The sequence below is a fragment of the Fusarium phalaenopsidis genome, assembly GCF_050370095.1.
Source record: "Fusarium phalaenopsidis strain FUZ10S chromosome Unknown contig_32278, whole genome shotgun sequence".
NCBI classification, from domain to species: Eukaryota; Fungi; Ascomycota; class Sordariomycetes; order Hypocreales; family Nectriaceae; genus Fusarium; species Fusarium phalaenopsidis.
The window spans coordinates 2,962,283-2,985,351 of NW_028145417.1; the positions used below are offsets into that span (position 1 = coordinate 2,962,283).

General features: G+C 52.7%; 9 protein-coding genes and 2 non-coding genes across 11 annotated transcripts; 6 read left to right on the top strand and 5 right to left on the bottom strand.

Annotated features, from left to right (window-relative positions):
- Positions 1-382: 382 nt before the first annotated feature.
- Positions 383-1,040, top strand: LRP88_01555 (uncharacterized protein; the record flags this gene model as incomplete). The annotated part of the gene is made up of 2 exons (XM_083238234.1): positions 383-461; positions 538-1,040. 2 exons carry the CDS (start codon positions 383-385, stop codon positions 1,038-1,040), a joined length of 582 nt encoding a protein of 193 aa, XP_083106739.1.
- Positions 1,041-2,180: 1,140 nt separating this feature from the next.
- On the bottom strand, positions 2,181-3,047 carry LRP88_01556 (BTB/POZ domain-containing protein; the record flags this gene model as incomplete). The annotated part of the gene is made up of 1 exon (XM_083238235.1): positions 2,181-3,047. One exon carries the CDS (start codon positions 3,045-3,047, stop codon positions 2,181-2,183), a length of 867 nt encoding a protein of 288 aa, XP_083106740.1.
- A 1,460-nt stretch (positions 3,048-4,507) lies between these two features.
- LRP88_01557 (uncharacterized protein) lies at positions 4,508-5,748 on the bottom strand (the record flags this gene model as incomplete). The annotated part of the gene is made up of 6 exons (XM_083238236.1): positions 4,508-4,611; positions 4,661-4,838; positions 4,894-5,012; positions 5,062-5,356; positions 5,407-5,625; positions 5,683-5,748. 6 exons carry the CDS (start codon positions 5,746-5,748, stop codon positions 4,508-4,510), a joined length of 981 nt encoding a protein of 326 aa, XP_083106741.1.
- A 560-nt stretch (positions 5,749-6,308) lies between these two features.
- Positions 6,309-6,679, bottom strand: LRP88_01558 (uncharacterized protein; the record flags this gene model as incomplete). The annotated part of the gene is made up of 2 exons (XM_083238237.1): positions 6,309-6,530; positions 6,581-6,679. The coding sequence occupies 2 exons, from the start codon at positions 6,677-6,679 to the stop codon at positions 6,309-6,311; spliced, it is 321 nt and encodes a 106-aa protein (XP_083106742.1).
- A 415-nt stretch (positions 6,680-7,094) lies between these two features.
- On the top strand, positions 7,095-7,709 carry LRP88_01559 (signal peptidase complex catalytic subunit SEC11; the record flags this gene model as incomplete). The annotated part of the gene is made up of 3 exons (XM_083238238.1): positions 7,095-7,175; positions 7,230-7,435; positions 7,487-7,709. The coding sequence occupies 3 exons, from the start codon at positions 7,095-7,097 to the stop codon at positions 7,707-7,709; spliced, it is 510 nt and encodes a 169-aa protein (XP_083106743.1).
- Positions 7,710-9,018: 1,309 nt separating this feature from the next.
- LRP88_01560 (uncharacterized protein) lies at positions 9,019-10,037 on the top strand (the record flags this gene model as incomplete). Its single annotated transcript, XM_083238239.1, has 2 exons — positions 9,019-9,417; positions 9,471-10,037. 2 exons carry the CDS (start codon positions 9,019-9,021, stop codon positions 10,035-10,037), a joined length of 966 nt encoding a protein of 321 aa, XP_083106744.1.
- A 728-nt stretch (positions 10,038-10,765) lies between these two features.
- On the bottom strand, positions 10,766-10,837 carry LRP88_01561. The gene has a single exon. It is a non-coding gene; the product is annotated as a tRNA-Arg (tRNA).
- A 914-nt stretch (positions 10,838-11,751) lies between these two features.
- LRP88_01562 (uncharacterized protein) lies at positions 11,752-13,532 on the bottom strand (the record flags this gene model as incomplete). The annotated part of the gene is made up of 2 exons (XM_083238240.1): positions 11,752-12,689; positions 12,749-13,532. The coding sequence occupies 2 exons, from the start codon at positions 13,530-13,532 to the stop codon at positions 11,752-11,754; spliced, it is 1,722 nt and encodes a 573-aa protein (XP_083106745.1).
- A 3,535-nt stretch (positions 13,533-17,067) lies between these two features.
- LRP88_01563 (P-loop containing nucleoside triphosphate hydrolase protein) lies at positions 17,068-19,660 on the top strand (the record flags this gene model as incomplete). The annotated part of the gene is made up of 4 exons (XM_083238241.1): positions 17,068-17,403; positions 17,452-17,737; positions 17,879-18,624; positions 18,695-19,660. 4 exons carry the CDS (start codon positions 17,068-17,070, stop codon positions 19,658-19,660), a joined length of 2,334 nt encoding a protein of 777 aa, XP_083106746.1.
- Positions 19,661-20,896: 1,236 nt separating this feature from the next.
- On the top strand, positions 20,897-20,968 carry LRP88_01564. The gene has a single exon. It is a non-coding gene; the product is annotated as a tRNA-Arg (tRNA).
- Positions 20,969-21,982: 1,014 nt separating this feature from the next.
- Positions 21,983-22,509, top strand: LRP88_01565 (uncharacterized protein; the record flags this gene model as incomplete). Its single annotated transcript, XM_083238242.1, has 4 exons — positions 21,983-22,070; positions 22,131-22,256; positions 22,319-22,332; positions 22,414-22,509. The coding sequence occupies 4 exons, from the start codon at positions 21,983-21,985 to the stop codon at positions 22,507-22,509; spliced, it is 324 nt and encodes a 107-aa protein (XP_083106747.1).
- Between the last annotated feature and the right edge of the window lie 560 nt (positions 22,510-23,069).

A 23,069-nucleotide genomic window follows, 5' to 3' on the forward strand; every position in this document is an offset into this window, starting at 1 on the left:
TAAGAGGAGGATAAGGTAACAGCCGCGTATGTTTTGGTGTTCTGTACGACGGCCTCCCCCCCTCACTCATGTAACCACGGCATTTCGGCCCGGCACCCGCACATCCTCTCACTCTCCCTCATACCCGCTCGAATAGACCCTTTAATGCATCGTATTCCTTCAAGTTCAGGATGTGTTCTTACCAATCAATCCCAAGATTCGTGGGCCGAGTCACGCAGTGCGGAGAATGATGGCAGTCTGAGACTCGGTGCTATAATTACGTCAGACCCTGCCCCGCGACGCCAGCTCCAATCCTTCGAGCAACACCTTCATTCACATCTGTACCTCTTCCGTAGACCTTTTGACTTTCAACAAGATATACCTATAAGCAAAAACCTACAAGATGGAATCCCCTTTTACTGTTTCTGCCAAGCCCGGTGGTGATATCTGGAAGCAGCCTCCTTCTCATGATGTCTTTACTGGTGAGTAGCCCGTCAATGCCCCTCACCACCAAGCCCAACATCACCACTCCAGCACCGTTCAATGCTAACATCTCAGCCCCCTCGCGCACTCACTCCTCCGGGCCCCTTCAAAGCCTCATCTCAGCAACTCTCACCTTCACCTTGACCTACACCCACCAGTACGACCAGGCCGGTCTCCTGCTCACCCTCACAAAGCCGGGCTCCTCCCAGAAGAAGTGGATCAAGACGGGCATCGAGTACTTCAACAACCACCCTCGCTTCGCTACCGTCGGCTGCGATAATTTCAGTGATTGGAGTCTTGCGCCCGTGCCTGAAAAGGACGAGGCTGCTGTCAAGAGCGGTGACAAGAGCGCTACTATTGTTATTGAGAGAGAGAACAGTGTGCTTGGGCTGTGTTGGTGGATCTCTCGGGTTGATGACGCTGGTGAAAAGGTACCTTTGAGGCAGCTTTGCTGGCCTTTTGGCGAGGATGGATGGGAGGTTGAGGTCGGTGCTGCTGTGGCACGACCTAACAAGGACGTCACGGAAGAGTTGGAAGCCAAGTTTGAGAACTTTGAGGTCAAGTGGGAGTCTACTTGAACAGTCGTCCCCATTCATAGATGAGCCTCACAATAGACATCACGCATCAGAACAGGAAAAACACCAAATTGAGGTGGCCGAATTTCTCATTACCTCGGACCCTGACGGAGTTAGCGCCAGGGAGGATCGCTCAACGATCCTATCAAGTATTGTTGTTTCTAATCATCAAGATCATAACTTCGTTTCTCGGCGAGTTTGTATTGTCCATCGCCCCCAAGACCATGCAGAAGATCTTTTTTTCTCCATCAAAAACAAAGGGAAAGCAAAAACAGGAGGTGTCATTCTGGATATCAGGACCAAGGGGAGCCCGTAAAAGACGTGCACACGCAATCAAGCATGTGAGTAGGAGGTATTATGCCTTTGGGGCCCCCGTGCCTGGTGTGAGTAGGAGAGTTTGTATCCGTTTCGCGTCTAAGCATAATGAAACGCCCAACGCAAGAACCGCAATAAAACACAATTAAACTCCAAAAAGATCCATTCGTGTAGAAATCGAGATGGCGCAATCGTTTCAATCTTGGATAATTTGCTCGCGGGTTGAGAAAGGCAAGCAAAGCTCCGATTCTTCCCAAGTACTCTGAAAGCGAATGTAGGAACCAGACAAACAATCAAGATGCCAGTCCCAGTCGTGTAAGACCGTAAAAACGCCAGAGTATAAAAACATGTTCCAGTGCCGCAAATGTAATGGGTATCAAAGCAAAAGACGAGCGCAAAAGAAGCAACGCACAGTAAACCAAGGAGTTAACACACAATAAAGGGAGCAGAGGATGGTGGGCTCGTTGTGTTGCCGGGCGTCATTAGATCCTCTCGTGCTCTTGTACTTTCTCAAATCAGACAATTTCGGTCGGCCAACCTCGTGAAAAGAAGGGGAGTTCATGTAGTAAAACAAAAAGCTCCTTAGGACGTCAATCTGATGAGGGAGCGTTAAAAGCAAAAGAATCCAAACGCCGGCTCGAGTAATTCCCATCATGATACACTTTTTTTTTGGTGTTTTGTTTCCTTTTCGGTTCTCCGTGTTTTTTTGTTGTTTCCGCACTCATCCTCCAGCAGAGATCCAAGTTGGCGAGTTACACGCGCATCTGGAGGCCTGAGTGTTTTGTATGTGTACAGTGGTGGTTCGTTTGTTCGTTCTTGTCGTCACCTTCAGACAGTCTTTGGCGTCCGAGCATTGCTGACGTCAATGACATCGTCCAGGTGGTTGCACATGGCTACAAACAGGTCGAAGAAGAGCTTGCTGCCGCCCGCCTCCATCTCGGCCTGCATGGTCCCGCTCCGCTTGAAGGTCTTGCGACAGCGGATGATCAGGGCGAGGTAGTGAGCGCGCAGGCGGCTGTCCGAGTCCGGGGTGTGGGTGTAGGCGTACTGGGCGGACCGCAGGATGGTGGCGACGTCGATGCCGGCCTGAAGCCCTTGCTTGCGCAGGGCCAGGCGCTTTAGCTCTTCGAGGCCGTAGCGGTCGGCGGCGCAGTAGATGACGGTGTCGCGGAGGATTTCGACGCCCAGGCTGGACAGGTAGACGGAGGCTTCGCCGGCGCGGCCACCTCCGGTTTCGGGGTTGGGGGATGACTGAGGTGTTCGACCGTAGTCCTCGAGCTCCCAAGAGTTTCGGTGCCTGTTGTGAAGCAGGCGTGGGTAGTAGTCACCCTTGTACAGGTACTCGAGGACGGCCGAGAAGACCTCGGGTTCTTCGTCGGGGAGGGAGATCCTCTTGCTCTGCGCATCAAAGGGGCTTCCGCGGCAGGCGGCCTCGAAGAAGGGCGACTGGCGGAGCACATCCTCGTGCGCTGCAAAGAGCCGGCCGTCACGGCCCACGGTGAGGGTCACGATGGGCGAGGGGGAGGGCGCGGCTGCGGGAGACTTTTGGTGCTGCTGGGGAGTCGTGTCCCGCTCGTTGAGCGATCTCTGCAGTTTCGACATCTTGACATGGTCCCGGTGGGAGCCCGATCTCTTTAGTCTCGCAGACTTGTCGACGCGGTTTGGGTCTTGCGACCGGACTGAGCGCTTGAACATGGCTGCGGTTGTTTTTCGGACTGGTAATTAAAGAGTGAACTCGTGACGGGATATTCGAGGAAAGAAAGGGGAGAACAAGGACACGCAAAAGAGTGAAGTTGTTTTTGTCTATTCTCCCGGCTAACTTTTTTTTGATTCGATCGAACTTGGCTAGAGAGTGACGAAATGAGCGAAGAGAGGAGAGGAAGAGAGAGAGAAAGAGAGGGAAAAGAGAGTGAAGCGCAACAAAAAAAAGATTGACAAAGGAGGGCCCGGGCGGAAGAATATGCCGTAAAACAATATCCTCGTGATGAAGCTTTGCGACCCTGATTTTAGTTGCGAGTGGGGGGGGAGGAAGAAAGAGAGGAAGTCGGGGGTTTGGGGGAGGTGAGCTGTATTTAACTATTCTTGGTGGATGGATGGATCCATGGATGCCCTCACTCCCCAGCCATTCACATTGTCTAGTCCACCGCGGGGTTCCAGTAACAGGCAGCCCACTGCAACCACGTCAGTCTCGTCGATTACAGAGCCTCTCTGATAGGTCCAGCTATTTCATTTTCAAGCCCAGTCAAGTCCCAAATCCCAAAGGTTGGGTTCGGCTCGTCTCGCTAAAATTAAGCGGCGGCGGCCTGGCTTCTTTTCTATCATGACTATCCCTGTAGCTTGACCTCGAACGAATTCATGCCTGACTCGTCATCTTCTCTCGTTTACTATAAAGACGCCTTTGACACTTCCCAGCAGCTATCCCAGTCATATCTGCACAGCCTCATCTCAAACCTGTCTCGTCTCGTTTCATCTCCAATCACCATGAACATCTTCTTGCCACTCTCTGCAGCCACCTTCAGTGTAACTCGACAGTCCAACGACTCCAAACAGCGCCCGTCCTGTCGCGTCACCGGCTCACCAGCCTGATACCCAATCGTCAGGCTCCGTGAAGACACTACCAAGCCAGATCATCTGTGCAAATCAGGGCCCCATTCCTGATTGGTGACTCGGCCAATTCTACCCAACCTGCCGGCGCCCAAGATGGTGTGAACGAGTCCCAAGCTCTTGCACATGCCTCACGCAGCCACCATTTTTGGTATAGATTCACGGTCGTCCAAGTGCACTGCACCCGAGCTCCGTCACGTTTGACGCCTCGTTTCGACATTTGACTCATTCCATAAACCTATCTCGGCCATATTCAGCGCTCCATGAAGTCAAGCAAGGTTCAAGGGTGCAGTAGCAGTTGCAACGGTCCGATTTCAACCGCCATTTCAACCGTCACTGCACGATGCTTCAAAGTCTGCAAGAACCGAGTCAATTTCTAGGGTATTAAGAGGATTTGTAGCATGCATGCATCCAACACCCTGGCTCATACTGAGCGTACCAGGCCGAGTCCATCATTCTTCGCCATCAAGTCACCACTGACCATCGTGAATGGACATCCACCTCTTCACCAGCTTTCCCCTCTCCAACCATCTACCCGTGCCGCACAACTATCAATTCTCAAGCGCCTCCTGCGCAGCAGCGATGGCGCGAGCCTCGGACAGTGATCGTGTCATGCTTTCACGGATGCCGACCAAGCCTTGCATCAGGATGTACACTAACAGATCGTTAACATCAAGACATGGACGTTTTCAAGAAACACTTACTGATAGGAGCCAAGAATACAAACCCGATGGAGTACAGAGTCACTGCCTCATCCGAGCCAACCTCACTCTTGTCGAGCCAGAAGAAGGCATACCAGTTTGTGACGAGATGACCAAAGGCCGCCCACCCTAGGTAGATAGCTGCATTGACCATGAGACCCAGCAGATGCAGTCCAATTGCCTGTATCATCGCTGTCAGTACTATCACTTGTCACGCAGGTCGAGGTTGAACGTACATATGGACGTCGAATGCTGTTGAGCCAAAGAATCTCGATCACCATGATGATAGGTGCGATCACGTACAGGGCCAGGATGACAAAGGCGCGAAGTGATCCTTCATCAAAGATGTCGCTCACTGCTCAAGGTTAGCACAAGGCAGAGATATGCAATACATCATCACTTACATGGTGCCTCCGGGGCAGCTCTCGCGGCACCTGCCCAGATCGTAGTGCCATTTGGAGGAGTGGGAGGCTGGGGTTCACCAGCGGCGTCATCGTCATCATGCTGACGGGTGATGAAGAAGTAGATGACCGAGTTCGCGAAGGAAAAGACCACTGTCGTAGTGTAAAACATGGTGAAGTAGAATTGCTTCCGGAGGCTGGACATGTGCCTCGGCAGCGACATGGCTCGGATGAGCATGCCCTCGAAACCGTCGATGTGGTGAGAGTGGGGATAGTACAGGTGGGTGAAGGTCCATGACTGGGATCAAAGGTCAGTCAGGAAGGAGGAAGTTGAGGGGGAAGACTCACAAAGGCGATCAGCTGGTACAGAAAGGCAAAGAAGAAGCTGATGTTGGCAAAGTCGAATACGATCCGCCAGTCGGAGAAATCGCTCGGTTCGTTGATCTCGTAGTCGAGGATCACGATGCCCATGGCAAGCAGAGCTGCCAGGGCCAGGCCTCGGAGGATGACGAGAACGTTCTGTGGAATGAACCGCCAGGGAGAATGGCATGCTCGGAGGAAGGCTGGCTGTCAAGATCATCGAGTCAGCGAAGCAGACTGGGTTTCCATCATGTCAAGACTTACGTGGTCTTGCATCACACCAGGGCCTGGAAGCCCGTTGGCGCCTTGGAGAAGAGGAGCTGAGTCCATGGTGAAGGCTCAGCAAGAAAGAGCGGGAGGGATGCGAAAGATGCTGTAAATGATGTCGACAAACAGTTGATGTTGATAGCGTGATGATGGATCCAAGAGGAGCGACGAGGCCAAGATAGGTGGGCAGTAAGGCGTCAGAGAGGAGATGACAGACAATCGAAGAGAGGATGGATGGGTTGAAAGAAGAGAAAAGAAGAGAGTTGAGGTAGGTAGTGGTGAAGAGAGCACATGTTGAGGCTGAAGGGAGGGAAGGTGGTGAGTATTGGTTTGGGAAGGTGCATCTCTGCCGTCCATGGTGCCTCAACTCCCGCCTCGAAATGATTGGCAGTCGCGAAGGGCAGTCTTAGAAGAAGAAGAAGAAGACAACAGAGAATAAAGGAACCCATTCATGATTGATGGCTGCCTGGTTGGGTTGGTGAGGCGGTTTGCGTGAACTCGTTCAAGCCTCTGTTGGTTAGGTTGCGAAATGTCCAACTTCATTATCTGCGATGGCACAACTCACCACCATCGTCTCTTATCACTATTTTACATGCGTCCGCTTCATCTCGAGTCCTTCCAGCCTACTGCTTCTTGTGAGCGCTGGCGTGACCTTCCCGCTCCATGCCCTGGCAGCCAGTGACCTTGCCTGCAATCTCCTCGGCCCTGCCGTAGCCGTGCTCATGGTTGGGGTCTTGCTGCTCCCTCATCTCTCCAACCTTCTTCAAAGCGGCCAGGCCCGCTGCCTTGTCTTGTTCACCTGAGGCTTTCCACGCTTGTGAGCCAGTGAGGACACCGACCGTGGCCTGGGTCAAAGTCAGTAGGAGGCAACGTGGGAGAGGTGATGGGCAAGTACCTCGGCTGCGCCCTTGGCGTATTGGTAGTGGCTGCCAATGAGGCCAGGCTGAGAGCCCTGGGGCTGCTGCTGTTGCTGCTGGTTGTTGTTGTCGGACATTTTGGAGGTGTTCAGGACGATTCGTCAAGTAAAGCTTCTGTATTGATGCTAAGAGTGAATACCAAAGAAAAGAGTAAACAGGTCCTTCGATCACAAGACGTCCTTTAAATACCACACTTCTCACTCCCCAATTGCGCCGATGACATCGCTCTCGTGCTCCTGTTGCTGTCATGACATCACCTTTCTCCAGACATGCCGTTCCCAAACGTCCCTGGAAATGTGGGGTCCTTTCACCAGCCACAAGGTCAAGCCTCAAACGCCCCAGCTGTTCGCTCTCACTCTGGCCCGTGCACTCGAGCTCCCATGAGCCACATGTCCATTTCGAAGCGCCTGTCTGTCCCCATTCAACACGGAGTTGTCAAGCTCCCATCGTCCTCACTCATTGCTTCCTTCCATCCGCTCTCCGACCGTCGCCATGCTTTCCAGTCTCGGTAACCCGCGGCAAGCTGCCGCGCAGCTCATGAACTTTGCGTTGATCCTTTCCACAGCCTTCATGGTAAGTCGTGACGATGCGCTTGGGTACACGTGCTAACAGTCGCAGATGTGGAAGGGTCTCTCCGTCATCACCGACTCACCGTCCCCGATCGTCGTCGTCCTTTCTGGCTCTATGGAGCCTGCGTTCCAGCGCGGTGATCTTCTCTTCCTGTGGAATCGAAACCTGTTGCGCGAGACTGAGGTTGGAGAGGTGGTGGTCTACAATGTCAAGGACAAGGATATCCCCATTGTGCACCGTGTAGTGCGCAAGTTTGGCAATGGGTATGGCGTCACGAATTCAAGACTAGCACGCAGCGACTGACGAGTTTACAGCGACACGGCCGAGCTTCTCACAAAGGGCGACAACAACCTGTCGGACGATACCGAGCTGTACGCAAAGGGACAGGACTACCTAGAGCGCAAGGACATTATTGGCAGTGTAGTGGGATACATGCCGTTTGTTGGATACGTCACGATCCTCCTGTCAGAGCACCCTTGGCTCAAGACGGTGATGCTGGGCATCATGGGTCTCTTGGTAGTGCTGCAGAGAGAATAGACGAGCGCGTTGGATATGTATGTATAGGTCGTAAGCGAATATGCGCCAGAGCAAAAGATGGTCAAGCAAGCTAGGATGGAGGGAAACTGCCGTAGATTTGATACCCACACGTCTGGCACTAGAAATCTCGTTACCGCCAGATGTCGGCGATTTCCCGATAGGGAACCATCCAACCGTGACGGGATGTGGAGGTGTGGTGTTGTTTTTTTTATGCTTTGGTCGCCAAGTCGGCACAGAGGATGCGACCATGGCGTCCGTGAGCCGACATGGTTCCAGCTCTTGGCAAAGGCCACTTCATTTGGGGCTAAGAAGCAATCACAGCCACAGTCTGGAATAGAGGGATGGAGGATATTGGTGTTGGTGCTAACAAGACTTCGTATAAGCTGCAGGATGAGTTTCGTGAGTCACCGTGGACATACGAGCAGGATCAAAGATGAAGTGAAAGATGCATAGCCCTACGGTCCTCGCCTCGGCGATTTCTCTTCCAAGCCCCTGGTCCAATTTTAGGCCAGCGTCGATCGTTTCCCAAAGGGCACGGGTCGATAGAGGTCTAGGCGATGGTCGGCCGCCGTGTACCCGTGAGAAGGAAAAGCTCAGTTGTCCCGTCCTGTTGGTTTCTAATTGGGCCCTTCTAACTGCGACCTGGACATTGTACGACTTTGTTAGTTACGTGCTGCGGCTATGAGTCTGGGACGTTTCAAGTGGGATCCTTCAAATGAGGCCTGTTTGAGCTGCCGCTCGACAGATCGTGTACCAACGACTACACGAGAGACCTCAAAATCGCAGAGAATATGTCTTGTCTGTCTAGATTTGCTCACCTCCTTTTAACAATGCCATCCTATCATGCCTTAGACCGCGCCATTCCCGCAACCGACAAGCCCCTTGAACACCACCAAGACACCATCAAGCCCCCTTCAAAGCGCGGCGAGCCAATCAAGCACAACAACCAACATACTAAAATCACAGGGGCAAGGGTCCCCGACGCGCATCTAGTTTAATCCTGCAGGTTGCAACACAACGCTAATATCGTCGAAGGATTTGCCTGGGGTTGAGAGGGAGGGGGGGCAGGCGAGGAAGCATTAAATAAATCTCTGCTCCCGGTGTGTCTCGTGAGAGTTTCTTCTTTGATCACCTGCGTCAGTTGTTGGTCGTATAGTCTTTCGTTTCTAGTCATTCCTTACTCTTTATCGCCGTGCGTGTTACTTTCCTCGACCATATCGCGATCAACATTTGTTTCCCGAATCACCCCACGAAACTCTAGACTCCTACTTTTCTGCAGCATCGCTCAAGTCGCTTATCGCAGTTCATCATGGCGCCCGAATCTTCAACTCAGACTGATGATGCCATCGCATCCTCCTCCACTGCGGCTCCAACTCGACCTCCTCCCACTCAGCCACCACCCAACAACGCGCAAACCCAGACGCAGACAGGTTTCCAGCTGTATCCTGGCTCCTACGGCCAGGTCTTCACGCCTTATCAACAGCAACCCGCGAATAATGGCCAGCAGCAACCCGTGTTTATGGGTCAGCAGCAGTGGGCGCCTCCTCCGCTGGTGGAGACCAAGTATTGGATGGCGTCCAAGATGGGATTGCACGGTACTTCCATGGTCTGTTGTGTTGTCGGTATGGGTCTTGCATTCTCCCTTATCGGACAAGATGAGGATGACTTTATGGGTCTGGATGTCCTGGGCATCACGTCAGGTCCCATCGTGCGTCCCCCAACACTCTCTCATTCTTCATTTCCTCACACTAACCTCTACAGCTCGTCTTTGCTCTTGTTTGCGATATTGTCGAGGTCCTCACCCGCGCTCTGCGCAAGTTCAAGTCCGGAATTCACCCTGGTGTCCAGATCGCCCTCTCGCTCATCATCTGGATTATGACCTCCATCATCGGCGGCATGCAGGCCACTTACAGCGTCATATTTAACGACGACTACAGCGAATGTTCCCCCAATTCCACTCGCTATAGTCGTTACGACGACGATTACGAGTCTTGCAAGATCCAGTACGGCGGTATCCGCCCCAAGATCATCGCCATGACCATCTTCACCTGCCTGGTCTTCATGGCCCATTTCATCCTGTTCGTCTTTGCCTGTATCGACATGTCCAGACGCAACCGCAACAACCGTGCCCCGGTCATGGTTTTCGCCGCTCCGCCCTACTGGGGACCCGCGGCTCAGGGCTTCCAGCAGATGCCGCAGAATGGTGGGCCGCCTGCTCAGAACCAGGGACAGCCCATTCCCATGCAGAACTGGGCGGTGCCTCAGATGAATGAAAAAGGCGTGGCTCCGATGGCACCAACTCAGGCTCCGACAGACCGTTATGCTTAGTGTGGGAAATGGGTCAATGGCGTTGGGTCGTAATGGTAATCATGGGGAATACGTATGCTACGTTAATAGATATCCCAAACATTCGATACCAGGAACATTAAAGATGCAGTTGACGGTGTGATGTCTTTGCTTGTCAAGCTTGACTTCTGTGAGCATGGCTTCCATGAACATCCTCGTATTCACGACCAAAACACGGATATTCCTCCTCAAGTTTTGACCTCAAATCTTGCCATTAATCTCACTGACTGAGAGTTGGGTTGTTAAGGATTGCCCAGCTTGCTCACCCTCAGCAACCAATAGCCATCCTTGCGGATATTATTCTCGACAAAGCGAGCCCTGCTGTATATCAATTTCAGCAATGGTCTAGCACCTCTCCTTCAGAGTACCCCAAACTACTACCTAGAACATGATTGAATGACTCGACTATTCCATATCATTCGAGCAAGAACTGCCTTTTTTTTACTACATGCTCAAAAAGTTGGCCCTCAACCGTGGACCAACAATACCCTAGAGGACTGCATACGCAAGGATCAAGAGACCCGCCACAGTCGCAACAAGCCGAATACCGGCATTCATTCTTATTCAGACTTTGCTCACCTAATTGGCAGTCAACTAGGTACTTCAATCGAGTTAGTTGGGCTCAAGGTGGGTTGTCAGACGTTGTGTGTGGGTTGCCATCCCCACAACACCAAGCAAAAAGATCACCAACCACCAAAAGGAAAGGATCGCGATGTACCCAGGACTCGAACCTGGAGCCTTTGCCACCGGAAAGCAACGCGCTGCCATTGCGCCAGCACACCGTGTACGTACCTTTTCGGCTCAAGAATTGTGCCCAAGAGGTGACGGAGTCGTGGTGGTTGAGGTTGGTGATCTTGAGGGAGGTTTTGCGGAGGTGTATCACAACAACTTTTTGAGGGACGGGGAGGATCCTAAGACCAGGATTAGGGTGAGGCTTAGCTAAATCTTCAGCCAAGACTTCTCAAATACTATACTATGCTCACAGTGACCGGCGGCTGTCATGCGTATGGGGAGGAGTCGATAGAGGTGTCATCGCAGGCATGTAGTGAGTCTAGGAAACGCCATTTCTGTTCCCTCTCTGACTTGGAAAACTACAAGTAAATTGAGAACCTGATTTGCCAGAATTAGACACTGGTGTTGATGCTGATGATGACCAGAGTCGCACATCTGCAGCCCCGATCAACACTTCAACTACGCAACGCTTGAACCAAACATACTCAATACGTCACAAAATCACAAACGAACAATAAAATGAATCATGGCCGTGGATTTTTATCTATCCTCTAGACCCAAACATAAAAAAACTCCAGTAAACGAGAGACCATAGCTTTTGACCATCTTGAACCATCATTAGCGGCATTAAAACTCTTTTCCCTTCCTACAGGGCGCTCACAGAGCAGCCAACTGCGGACGTCGATCCTCCAAAAGACACCATCGGCCCAGGCTTTCCAGCCGGGATGGAGGCTTGGGGTATCATCTCCAAAAAGAAGTCGTCCCTATCCCTTGCGGGAGGGGGCTCTACACAGGGCACGCTAAGAACGAAGGCTGGTGCGATTCGCTGAAACGGAAGATAAGAAATCAATCAAGGAAAATGTTGTAAAAGAAAGTCCTGTCGAGGCCAGGGATAGCTGTGCCGCAAGGGCTATGCCGTCCTCGCACGTTTTTGGGGGTGTGTCTGTCGGAACACTGCTCTGCATCATATGCGGAGAAGGTTCACGTCAGAGATGCTTCGGTGTCTCTTGTGGCCGCCGCCAACCTCGCCCGATGCCTTGCGTTTCGCAGACATGGTCTCGAGGGGGCTTCGAGTGAGATCACTCAGCTGCTTCTTATGACGGCGAATGGGTGTTAGGGGTACGCGGGCTGTGTCGAAGCGGTCTGATTTGAGACCCTTAATCGCCGTGGCGTTGTAAGGACCGCTGAATGCAAGCGAGTCCTGGGTGGCTTGGTTGCTCAGGATGAGCTGCTGGTTGATCTGATTGCGTCGGAAAGCCCCGACAGTTTCAGAGTTGAGATGCGAGAGAACATCCTTCTCGCTTCCAGCAGTGCTGGGTCGAGCAGGAGTTGAGGCTGGGCCCCAGTTGTTGTCTCCGTCCTCATCGTTGGAGTCATCGCTTCCCAGATCGATAAAGTCTTCAAACTCTAGCTGGAGGTTCGCCTCGCCATCCTCGTCAGGCAGACTAGGCGCAGTCGAGCTCTCATCAGCCGTGTTGGCGTCTGAAGGAAAGGGAAAAAAGGCCTCGGCAGGTCCCATGACTTGGCTGTCATTAACAAAGTCGCCAAATGCTTCGCCAGAGAACATGGCACTGAGCATCAGGTTGGCCGAATTGCTCATGATCGGGGATGTCTGATCCTCAAATGGCCACCCCAAGTTGAACTGCTCCGGTGAGAGGTCAAGGTGTCGCCGGCGGTGGGGGGTGAAGATCATCATCTTCTTGGTCAAGGGGTTCAGAACCGCAATGGGCTTCTTGTCGGAGCGATCAAGGTTGTAACGGCCCACACGGGGCTGGCCACGCTCGGCCTTTACTGGGCTGTCGGTATCCGAGTCCGACATGCCACTCTGGGGGTTGGAAGGACGCCGTGTCTTTCTGCGAACAGGAGGCTCTGGCTCATCCTCTTCGGTAGTGTCACCATCAGCTGGAGGAGACATGTTAGCACTGGAAAGACAACGTGTCCCGCATGGTGGCTGGACTCACTCTCATAGCCGTCCAGCTCCTGGGGCTCTTCAAAGGTGGGCGTAGGAGACGTGGGAGCAGAAAGGGCATGGGGTCCCCTTGGTGTAGCAGTAGGGGTCTCATCCCCATCCAAGTGACGGACGATCTCTTCAGCGTCCGAGTCCTCCTGGTCACCATACTGGTAAGTATAATCCCAGAACGACCCTGAGCCCGATGACTCATCAGGGTCGTGTTCTATCTCTCGACGGAATCCAGGGTCGAGAGTGTTTTGATCCACAAAAATGTCGGGAAACATGTCGGCATGGTCATACTCAGTGTCAGTAGAATCAGACTCGCTGGGAGACATGTCAAAGTGAACATGGCGTTCTACAGGGGTGTCTGCGCCAAAGAAATCGGCTTCTTGGTAGAACTCTGGCAAATCTTGCTCATTCTCTGAGGGGATACCGCCCCAGCTGCCCTCATCATCATCGACATCCGCGCCTCCCTGCTCGTCATCGTCATCTTCATCATCGTCATCATCATCGTCGTCGTCCTCTTCTTCAATGAGGGTTCGCGGCCGAGGAGCTGGCTGTGGGGTTGGAACGCTAGCTTCCTCCAAAATGTTTTCCTCCTCGGCCGCAGCGACATCATCCTCGTCGTCGTCCTCGGAGTCGCTAATGTCCTCGACGGCAGAGTAGCCACCGTCGTCGGAGAGGTCCAATGAGGAGGTAGAAGGGGTGTCGGAAACCCGGCGCCGACGGTTGACGGTCTTGGTCTTCTTGACCTTGACCGGGGCGGCAAACTTGCGCTTCAAGCTGCGAGACATGGCTTCTGTGTATATGTAGTAGAGAATCGGTGGTTGGTCTGGAATCTATTGCGTGGCGACTTTGTAATTGTCGCTGAGTATCCTTGGTTTGCAAGATCCAATTCGATGTGGTCCAAGGTCCTGAAATTGACGTAGACTCAGGATCTAGGGGTATGAAGAAATAGATGGGAAATTTTGTATCCTTTCTGGTAGTGACGTGTCGATACTCGGGGGAATGCTATCGAGGGTAAAGAGAAGTGGTACGAGGACAGATGGAGGAGTCGAGGTAGGTGGTGGAGGTTGGTGTATAACAAAGCCCTTGACAATCGGGCAAATCGCAGAATCGTTGGTTTCAGAGACAGACTCTCGGTTGAGCTTCAGCTCAAGAGCGGGAAAGGCTGTGGAAAACTAGGTCGAGCGAGGAAATTGACTGGTAACTCGGTGAACTGCTGGACTGCGGACCACGGGGGAAAACAGCCATGGCCCGCAGTGGGCGTTTACAGCTCAGCGACGGCCGAAGGCATGATGACTCGACTAAGTTTCGGTATGGGATGTTCTCTGGATGATGCTGGATAATGGCGACTTCGTTGTCTCGAGGGGATGTGATTTGGGTTGGTGATGATGGGAAGGAGAGGAGGAAGAGGAGGAGCAGAAATATCCCAAACTTTTTCCGTCTGCTGGTGGGGACAGCTCCCGATCGGGGCTAGCGGAAATCTACTGGAGCAGGGTGGAGTCACTGGAGTCTACTGAAGGGGAGTGCGCGGGAGGTGGCGCTAGGCTTGTTCTGGATAGGCCGGCACGCCGTCACCGCTTTTTGGAGCCTCAGATCAAGCTGGCTTATTTCACGGATGAGGCCCAACGAGAGGTCAGTCTCGAGACTCTGCAGCGCCAGCCGCTGATCCTGTTTCACTCGGTGCGATGCAGGGCGAAGATTCAATTCTACAAATGGTGTTGTTTGAACGTGCAGAAGCGAGAGACGGGGGTCTGAATGCTGGCAATTAGGGCTTCGGTCTGTCCTGTCCGTCATCAACCCTACTGTATGGGAATGGATATCTGGAGGGATATACCCCATGCTCCCTGGTCCGTGAGGCGAGCAAACGAGCAGTTAGGGGACCACTTAGACGCCCAGGCCAAGGGCATGACAAGGAGGATAAATCCAGAAAGGCCGGGGGAGAGACACGGCAGAAGGCAGACGGGCCGCACAACCCCCAGGGAGATGAGGACAAGACGCCCGCCGCGAAGCAAGGAGACACAGAGTGAGGTGGCTTTACATGAGGTGGCTTCATGTTCCACGTCCGAGTTAACGAGGTTGCATCTCACCAGCAGAAGATGCCAGCTTGTAGGTAGGCAAGCAGGTAGGCATCCTCCAGTGGTTCCTCTGTGCCGCATGTAATGTACTCAGGCGCATGTCCGATGCGCCGGTACTTTGAGGGCCCTGACGGTGGCTCTGATATCCATTTCTTTTCTTTGCTGCTCCCTTGAGTCCCGTGTTGACTCAGGCACTCGAGCCGGGATAGCCATGGCCAAAACACAAAGCCAGAAAGGGACCCCTCAATTCCTCTGTCCAAGCATTTCTTGGCGTCTGGTTCGAGGGCTCCGCAGTGACGGCAACTCCACTGACAAACAGGGGGTGTGTCTCCTCCCATCGGGCCCCTCCTATGGCTTGAGATGGAGCCTGTCGAGACAAGGCGGCCATGTCAGTGGCCAGGCATTGCTGGAGCGAATGGTCCCCTCTCGCAGTTCAGGAGCTTCCATCAGACGAGGGGATCCAGAAGAGCTGAAGAACGAGAAGCTGCAGAGAATGAAGAGGGATCCAGAATGGATCCAGACGATGGATCCATTGTCCCCAAAGACGACGCCTCGGTTGAAAAGAAATGTCTCTTCTGGTTCCATCGTCCATGTTACCATGGCCACTGGTGGAGTCTTGTCCTCGTCTTCGCAAAGGCTCTTTTTTATCCCTCTCCAACCGACAGCCGGGATTGACGAAGCAACTAAACTACTAGAGTCCGCAGTAGGCAAGTCTCGACGCCTCACCAACGCAAGCCGAGAGGAGAAACTGAAGAAAAAAAAACTGGTGAGGCAACATGGGAACTCACGCTAACTGTTTCGATTACGCCTCCGCCTTACGTGCCTGGACTTTCTTAGTCGTATTCGCCAGGATAGTCGTTGTTGACTCTTTTTTTCTCGGCCCCTCTTGAGCCGTTTCACGAGATCTGACGACGAGGTTTTTCTTCCTCTCGCCTCCGAGACCTCGGGCCATGGTCGGACCCAACGGTTTATTAGGCTTCAGTTGGGGATGGCCTCTGCGTAGTTCAATCTCCAGAATCTGTCAATTCGTGCATGGCCTCTGCATCTCTCAATCTCTCCCAGGCTGAATCTATTCCCCTCCTCCATCCATCCCATCCCAGCCCCTCACTATCCCTCCCCTCCCTTTCAAACGGGTCCAACAGGCACTGCCGTCATCAGAGTCGTTAGCGCAAGATTTTAGAGTCAAAACTTTGTAGCGCAACTTGTCAGGTGGGTGGAGGTCATTCCCATTGCCCAGTGGACGCCCCTCTTCTAGATCGTCCTACTGAATTTTTTTTTCCTTCTTTTGCTTCTGCCAATGGCTGCCTCGGCATTACTGTCTGGAGCAGACGACAGACATCCCATCATGACGGAACAAATGACACTGCTAGCACTAGGCATTGACACTGAATGAACCTTCTGCAACATGAGCACATGCAGATGCACTTTTCTGACTCTTAATCAGCCTCTGAGTCAAATGAGGATCATCTCCCCGGCAGTCAGCTGCTCTAGACAGAAACTATTGGCCACATTCTTCCTCTGTCACACACCCATTGGCTTGAAATGCATTAGATGACTCCTCGTGTCTGCCCACGCTGTCACAAATCCCGGCTGCCACGGAGCTTCAATCTCAACTCCATGTCTTGGCTTCCCTTCTACACGTGAGGTCCTAGCTCAGCTCTGTGCTCTGACACCCTCCGCTTCGGTACTACGCAGCAAAAGTCAAAACGGGAGGGGGAAATCTTGAGCCATACTACGTAGGAGAGCTTAGCAGAAGAGGAGAGACCGACAGTCTGCGGAATCTTCCCACGCGGGGGCCTGTGGCTGCATCTTTCCGCTGAAACCTTACGATGCACCACTTCTTGTGACACCACTCAATCGACGGGTTGCATCCTTGTCCCTGAGGTGTTGCGAAATGAGGCCTGAGCAGGCATCATCTCGACATCCAACTTTTTTTTTCTTGGTGGCGCGGCTGCGGCATGCGACAACGTTGGCCTGTGCGCATACCCGCGCGCCAGCTGGCGTCTAGAATGTCTTTATCTAATCTAATCTTATCGACGATAAACGCTGGTTGCCATGCCAGCCAGACTAAATCATTTCCGTAGTAGCAGTAAAGGTAAACATGGGCACCTATGCAACGCACCGAAAGCATCGTTAGCGACCATCTACGACCCATCCATGAACCCAGCCTGACCCGTTTCTACCTCCATATTACGCACCCCATCTTGACTTTCGTTTGCTATCGAAGCGGTATCTATCGGTAATCATCATGGACGCCTCGCGCAAGGCATCACACAACCTCTTTGAGGTCTACCTGCGGCTGCGCCCACCGCCCTCGCACAACACCAGCACAGAGCGTATCCTCAATGTTGAGGAAGCGGAGCAGGACTCCCATGCGACGCACATCACTCTGAACCCGCCGACGGACCGGCGGAGAGCCATCGAGAAGTTTGCTTTTACTCGGGTGTTTGAGGAGGAAGCGACCCAGCTCGATGTCTTCCACTGCACCGATATCGTGTCGTTTGTTGAGGGCGTGTTGGCTCCTCAGGGAGGAGAGGGAACAGATGCCGTCGTAGCAACATTGGGCGTCACTGGCTCGGGCAAGGTAATTGTTATGATATTGACTTCAGAGATGCGAGACTGACAGCAACAGACTCACACTATCTTGGGCAACAAGACACAGCGAGGCTTGACCCAGCTGACGATGGATGTTTTGTTCCGATCGATTGGCGAAAACATGGTCGACTCCCATTCCGTCTATGCCGCTCAGGACTCCCTCCAGGCAAGCGACGCCTCCGAGTCGGCTCTGACTGTCGCGTCTCACTTCTTCGATCCTCCATATGCCGAATCGCTCGCGGCGTCAAGGGCAGGCTCGCGCGCCGGCACACCTATGTTTGTACGAACCCAGAACTCGATCCTTTCTTTTGTCAAGTCCCCAGGTCGCCAAGTCTCGAAGCTGGTGGGAAACATGCCCGGCGCGTTCCCATGCGATTTAGTTGCGTCAAGTCCGAAAAGTGTACGGCTTGTGAGCGAGGCCGAAGAGACTCTGCGCCTCAAGGAGCAATAGGATCGCTCCCCAGAGCGCGAGAGACGACCTCTCGGCTGCCTCGTCACTTCGACCAGCACTATGAACTGCCTTACTCCCAAGCGGGCTCGAACTAGGCATTTCATGTCCCTAACCGCCGCCAGCCGTGTCAAGAATGTTACTAAACAAGATCTCAAGGGCGATCATAGTATGATGTCTCCTCCACCTCGACGAAACGCGGCCCGAACCTCGGCACTCCCTCAGTTACCTGACGTTAGCGGAATCAGCGTGCCTTGCGACCCATCGGCCGAGTACGTGATTGTCATCTCCATGTATGAGGTGCACAACGACCGCATCTACGATCTTCTCACTCCCCCTAGCAAGTCCGGTGCCACCAAGGAGCTGCGTCGCCGTGCCTTGCTTTTCAAGTCCACCGAGCTGTCTCCGGACCGCAAAGTTGTTGCTGGCCTGCGAAAGGTTATTTGCACTACCTATGCCGAGGCTCTGACTGTTATTGAGACTGGTCTTCAAGAGCGCCGAGTTGCCGGCACTGGCAGCAACAGCGTCTCGAGCAGAAGTCATGGCTTCTTCTGTTTTGAGGTCAAGAAGAGGACTCGTAGCAGGAGACCTGGTCCTTGGGAGGGAAACCGCTTCACGATTGTTGATCTGGCGGGAAGTGAGCGAGCTCGAGAGGCCAAGACGGCTGGTGCAACGCTTGCAGAGGCTGGCAAGATCAACGAGAGTTTGATGTACCTTGGCCAATGTCTCCAGACGCAGAGTGAGGCTGCTAGCTCAAGCAAGGTGAGTTACACCCCAAAGACCGTTTGACATGTGCTAACATTCACAGCCCAACATTGTCCCATTCAGACAGTGCAAGCTCACCGAGCTTCTCTTCTCCAACTCATTCCCTTCCTCCTCTACTACTCCTCATGCTCATGCTCCTCGACGAAACCCTCAGAGAGGTGTCATGATCATCACAGCTGACCCTCGGGGTGACTTCAACGCCACATCCCAGATCCTGCGATACAGTGCTCTTGCTCGCGAGGTTACGGTGCCACGAATCCCCTCTATCACGGCCACTATCCTGGCTCACCCACCCCCCAAAACGACTACCCGTTCGCCCAGCCCAGTGCATCATCATACCCGGCCATTCATGCCTCCTGGTTCGGCTTCGTTTAGAAACTATACCCCTCCCATGAGCTCCGATGAGCGTCAGACCATGGAGATTGCTGCCCTGGAGATCGCCCGACTTAGTGATGAGACCGATCAACTACGGGAGGAGGTCGACCGACAGACAGAGGCGCGGATTTCTGCCGAGGCTCATCTGCTTAGCATGGAAGAACGCATGCTTGATATGGAAGCGGCCATTCGTGAAGACTGTGCTGCCGAATTTGAACAGCGCCTCTCCATGGAGATGGCCCGGTGGAAGGCCTCCATGGCACTTGAGCAGGAGCGTAATGAAGAGCACTGGGATCGCAAGGTTGAGATTCTTGAGCGTGGTCTTGCTCCTGATGATTCTGACTATGACAAGGAGAACGTTCTTATCGAGGATCTGGAGGAAGAGGTTGAAAGACTTCGCCATGAGAACGGCATCCTGAAGCGTGAGCTCGCCTCGCGCAGCCCCAGCAAGCGGAGACCCCTTGGAGAACGCGAGGACTTCGCTCCAGCCGCAAAGACATCCAAGACCGATGGCGTTTCCAACCTCGGACGCAAGCTGGAGCGCATGCGCGTTAGCAACGACACTGCGCGCCCAGCAGCCGTCACGAACGGCAGCCCCACCAAGAAGATTCGCAAGCTGGGGGCGAAGCGGTGGGAGGACCACGACGAGCTGGAGTAGGACTTTTGAGCTTGGGTGTGTCTGTCTGTCTTGCAGCGGGTCGTGTTTGTCGGTTGGGTTTACGGTTATAGACTTTGGGATGGATGGCGGTTTCGGTTGCCGTTGGGAACGGCTTGGAGTATACCCATTCGTGTGATGCTTTTTTACTCATCTTGCTTTTGGTTGCTTGTAATTGAGCTTTGTATTGAGCGCTTTGCATAATGTGATTCAGTTTAACTCATGAAGCAATATGCATGTGCGAGTCCCCTGCATTCCCTCGCTGCCTTGGGTTGGCTTTTCCCCTGAGAACAACGTCCCATCTGCCTTGAATGGCTAGTGACTTCGCGCCTCGATATGTTATCCCCTGGAGATAGGCATCGTAGGGTTGGTCCGGCTTCATTCCACCCGCAGGGAACGAACCCTGGGATGGCTGAACTACATGCAAGTGCCCTCGCGGTCGATGAAGGCATCGTGAACGCCTTCTCTCTTAGGTAAGGATACTTACCAGTATCCCCAAAAGCTAAGTCTAGAAATTACCTCTTCTTATGATACTTTATGATAATTTCATACTATCTTATTCACATTCAGTTATTATAAGATCCTAGCATTTGGGCAGATTCAGACGCGTTGTGCAGTTCTGGTGTCTTGGTGCCCTTGCATTGAGGCTTCGCAGTCGTTCGTCCACCTTTATTGCCGTTCAGATTTGAGGCCCACTCAAGGAGCTCCCTGCAGATGCTTTCATTCTCCAGATCCTTGAAGTTACTGGTTGTTTGATCGTCCACGCTCAAGTGCGTCGCCCAAAGTAGGCCTTTGTTCTCTTCCCATTCACCCAGCCACAGACCATGCGTCGAGTCCTCTACGCCTACATTTCCCGCGATGCAGCTCACTAATAGTTTGTTCCTCCTTTGCACTTGCCTAAATTTCACGGATCTGGGCACCTGCCAAAAGACGTGGACGTTTCAGCCCTACAACGGTGTGGTCGTCACGTGGCAGATGGGCATTGCCAAAATAGGAAATTGGTGATGCTGGCGAGCACCAGGTGAAGGGTGTTGCATTTAACAGTAACTGCAAAGCCGAAAGGTCAGAGTAAGTCTTTCCAGAAGGGAATTTGAGTCATAGAGGTGTTGCTGCCACTTCAAAATGGGTTGCTACTGCCCCAAACGGCGCGGGATGTGAGAGTTGGGAGAGGGTTGGATCTGCACCCACACCCACAGAATTCATGGCATCAAACTACGCGTCGATCAGCATGAAAAACGCGGTGTGCTGGCGCAATGGCAGCGCGTTGCTTTCCGGTGGCAAAGGCTCCAGGTTCGAGTCCTGGGTACATCGTTTTATTTTTTGCGAATTTCTTACATGTTGCACCACGATTGTGGTTTTTCTTTTTGCCAGGCGTTGGAACTTGATGCTCTTTTGCCCCCGCCAAGCCGTGAAACCCCCGTTTACCTAAGGCTGAGAAGAGGGCATGGAGGCGGAAGTTTATTCCTCAACCCCTAACATGGCGCCCACCTACGCCGGCTCCATGTCTTTAACAACTTTGTGTACAATGAAGGTCTCAGTTTGTCTGGGAATGGAGGAGAAATATGATACTGGCTGTGTCCTCCACTTTACACTGACGCTTGCTTTCTTCGTGAGCCAGGGATCACCCATCAGAGGGCGGGCCAGGATGAGTGAGGAAGCATAATCCCATGCTCACACAGACCATACCCATCGCTAAGCCCGAGTCGAAACGATTCATTTAACTGAGTGCCTTCTCCTGTGGTTCCTTGTAAAGTTACCAGAAAGTCAAATGTCAATACTGGCTCAACATTAAGGCGTGTCAGACCCTCCATCACATTCTGGAGAGGTCACGTGATCACCACGACCACCTCAACCCGACGGGACGATCAGCCCGATATCATGTTTCAACATAGTGCTCTTACAATGACAGTCGGAACTGCTGCCTTCTTTGGAGGGATTCCTGGGGAGAAGTGATGGTGCAGGCATGTCATTAAGCAGTGAGCAACAACACAACACCACCATTGAGATGACTGCAAGCCCATTCAAGGCAATTAACGCTAGGCAGCGCCTAACGCAAATGGAAGTATTATTAAAAGCAATGAATTAGCCTCTTAGTTGGAATATTTCTCTATTTAGAGGTTTTTCGCATTTGCAATCCCCATTCCGGGTAAGCTTGTTTTCTGGTCCTGCCAAGGTGAACAAATGATTGACACTGCCCGAACGTGAAAGAAGTATCAAAAGCACTTCTGCAAATAGGGCACATGAATATAAGCCATTGTAACCAGGCTTCTCAGGGCACCTCGTGCAGTGCCTGAGCATGTTTTTCCTTCATCATCAAGCATGACCATGTCGCTCATTCCCCTTGTCGACGGCACCATCGGGGTTTATACCCATGATATTGATCCCGATCCCCATATCTGGGATAACTTCGATCGTAAGCTGATTCAATTTAACTAGTCTTGGTACGGAACATCAGTAGGCTAGTGGTTTCCAGCATCCATCCCCTTCGAGACCTCTGGGTCTTCGGAAGACGGAGGAGGAGAGGAGGAGGAGGAGAAGAAGAAGCAGAGAGGAGCGCTTGGCGTCGCTGCCGCCTCTCTCTTCTCTGTTGCTGCGGGCGGTAAGTACCTCCACCTTACATAAATCTCCTTGACCTGTACTTGATGCTGATATGATTAACAGCTTTTACCGTCTGCGTAAGTGTTGGCTCCAACTGCGAGCACCCATGACACAATCGAGTCGCTTCAGAGGAGTTCAGACTAACTGTGTCTTATCAGGCCGAGAGAACGTGGCTTGCCCGCATCTTGGATATAGAGCGGACCATGATGAGAAACAGGGCTCGCAAGGCAGGCATCCCTCGTGCCCGCCTGTGAGGTTGAGGGCGAGCCCAAGGTCAAATGAGAACTGCGTGAGAGAGTTCGAAACTGAGTTGCGAGATTGTGGTGGCGAAGGCTCTAGGTTCGAGTCCCAAGTGAATCGATTTTTCGCCTCATTTTGCAATGTCTTCGTGGTGATTTCTTTTTTGCGTTTCATAGTTCTCGGTGCAGTTAACTTATTCCCAAACAATTAGAGCTCTCAACGTGCTTTCTGACTTATTGACAGCTATGAAACATCTCCGTTTGACGTCGGCGCCCTTGCCTTTCACTGGCGAATTATGTCAAGGCTGTGCTCCATCAGCGCGCCATTGCTAGACATGTAAGCGCCGTGTTAAAATCAGTATGCAGGGCCGTTCGAAACCTTCGTGCATGAGAGATGAATTTTATTCTTTCCTGGAAACGGCTGAGCCACAATATGTACTGTCGGCTTTTTCATTCCTGATGTGGTGTGGCCTTTTAGGCATTCCTGGTTGTTTGTGACCATCTTGGCCCGGGTTGGCGGCACATTGCTAAGACATCCATCAAGCATTAGCTACCACCCATAAAAGGAGCAGGCC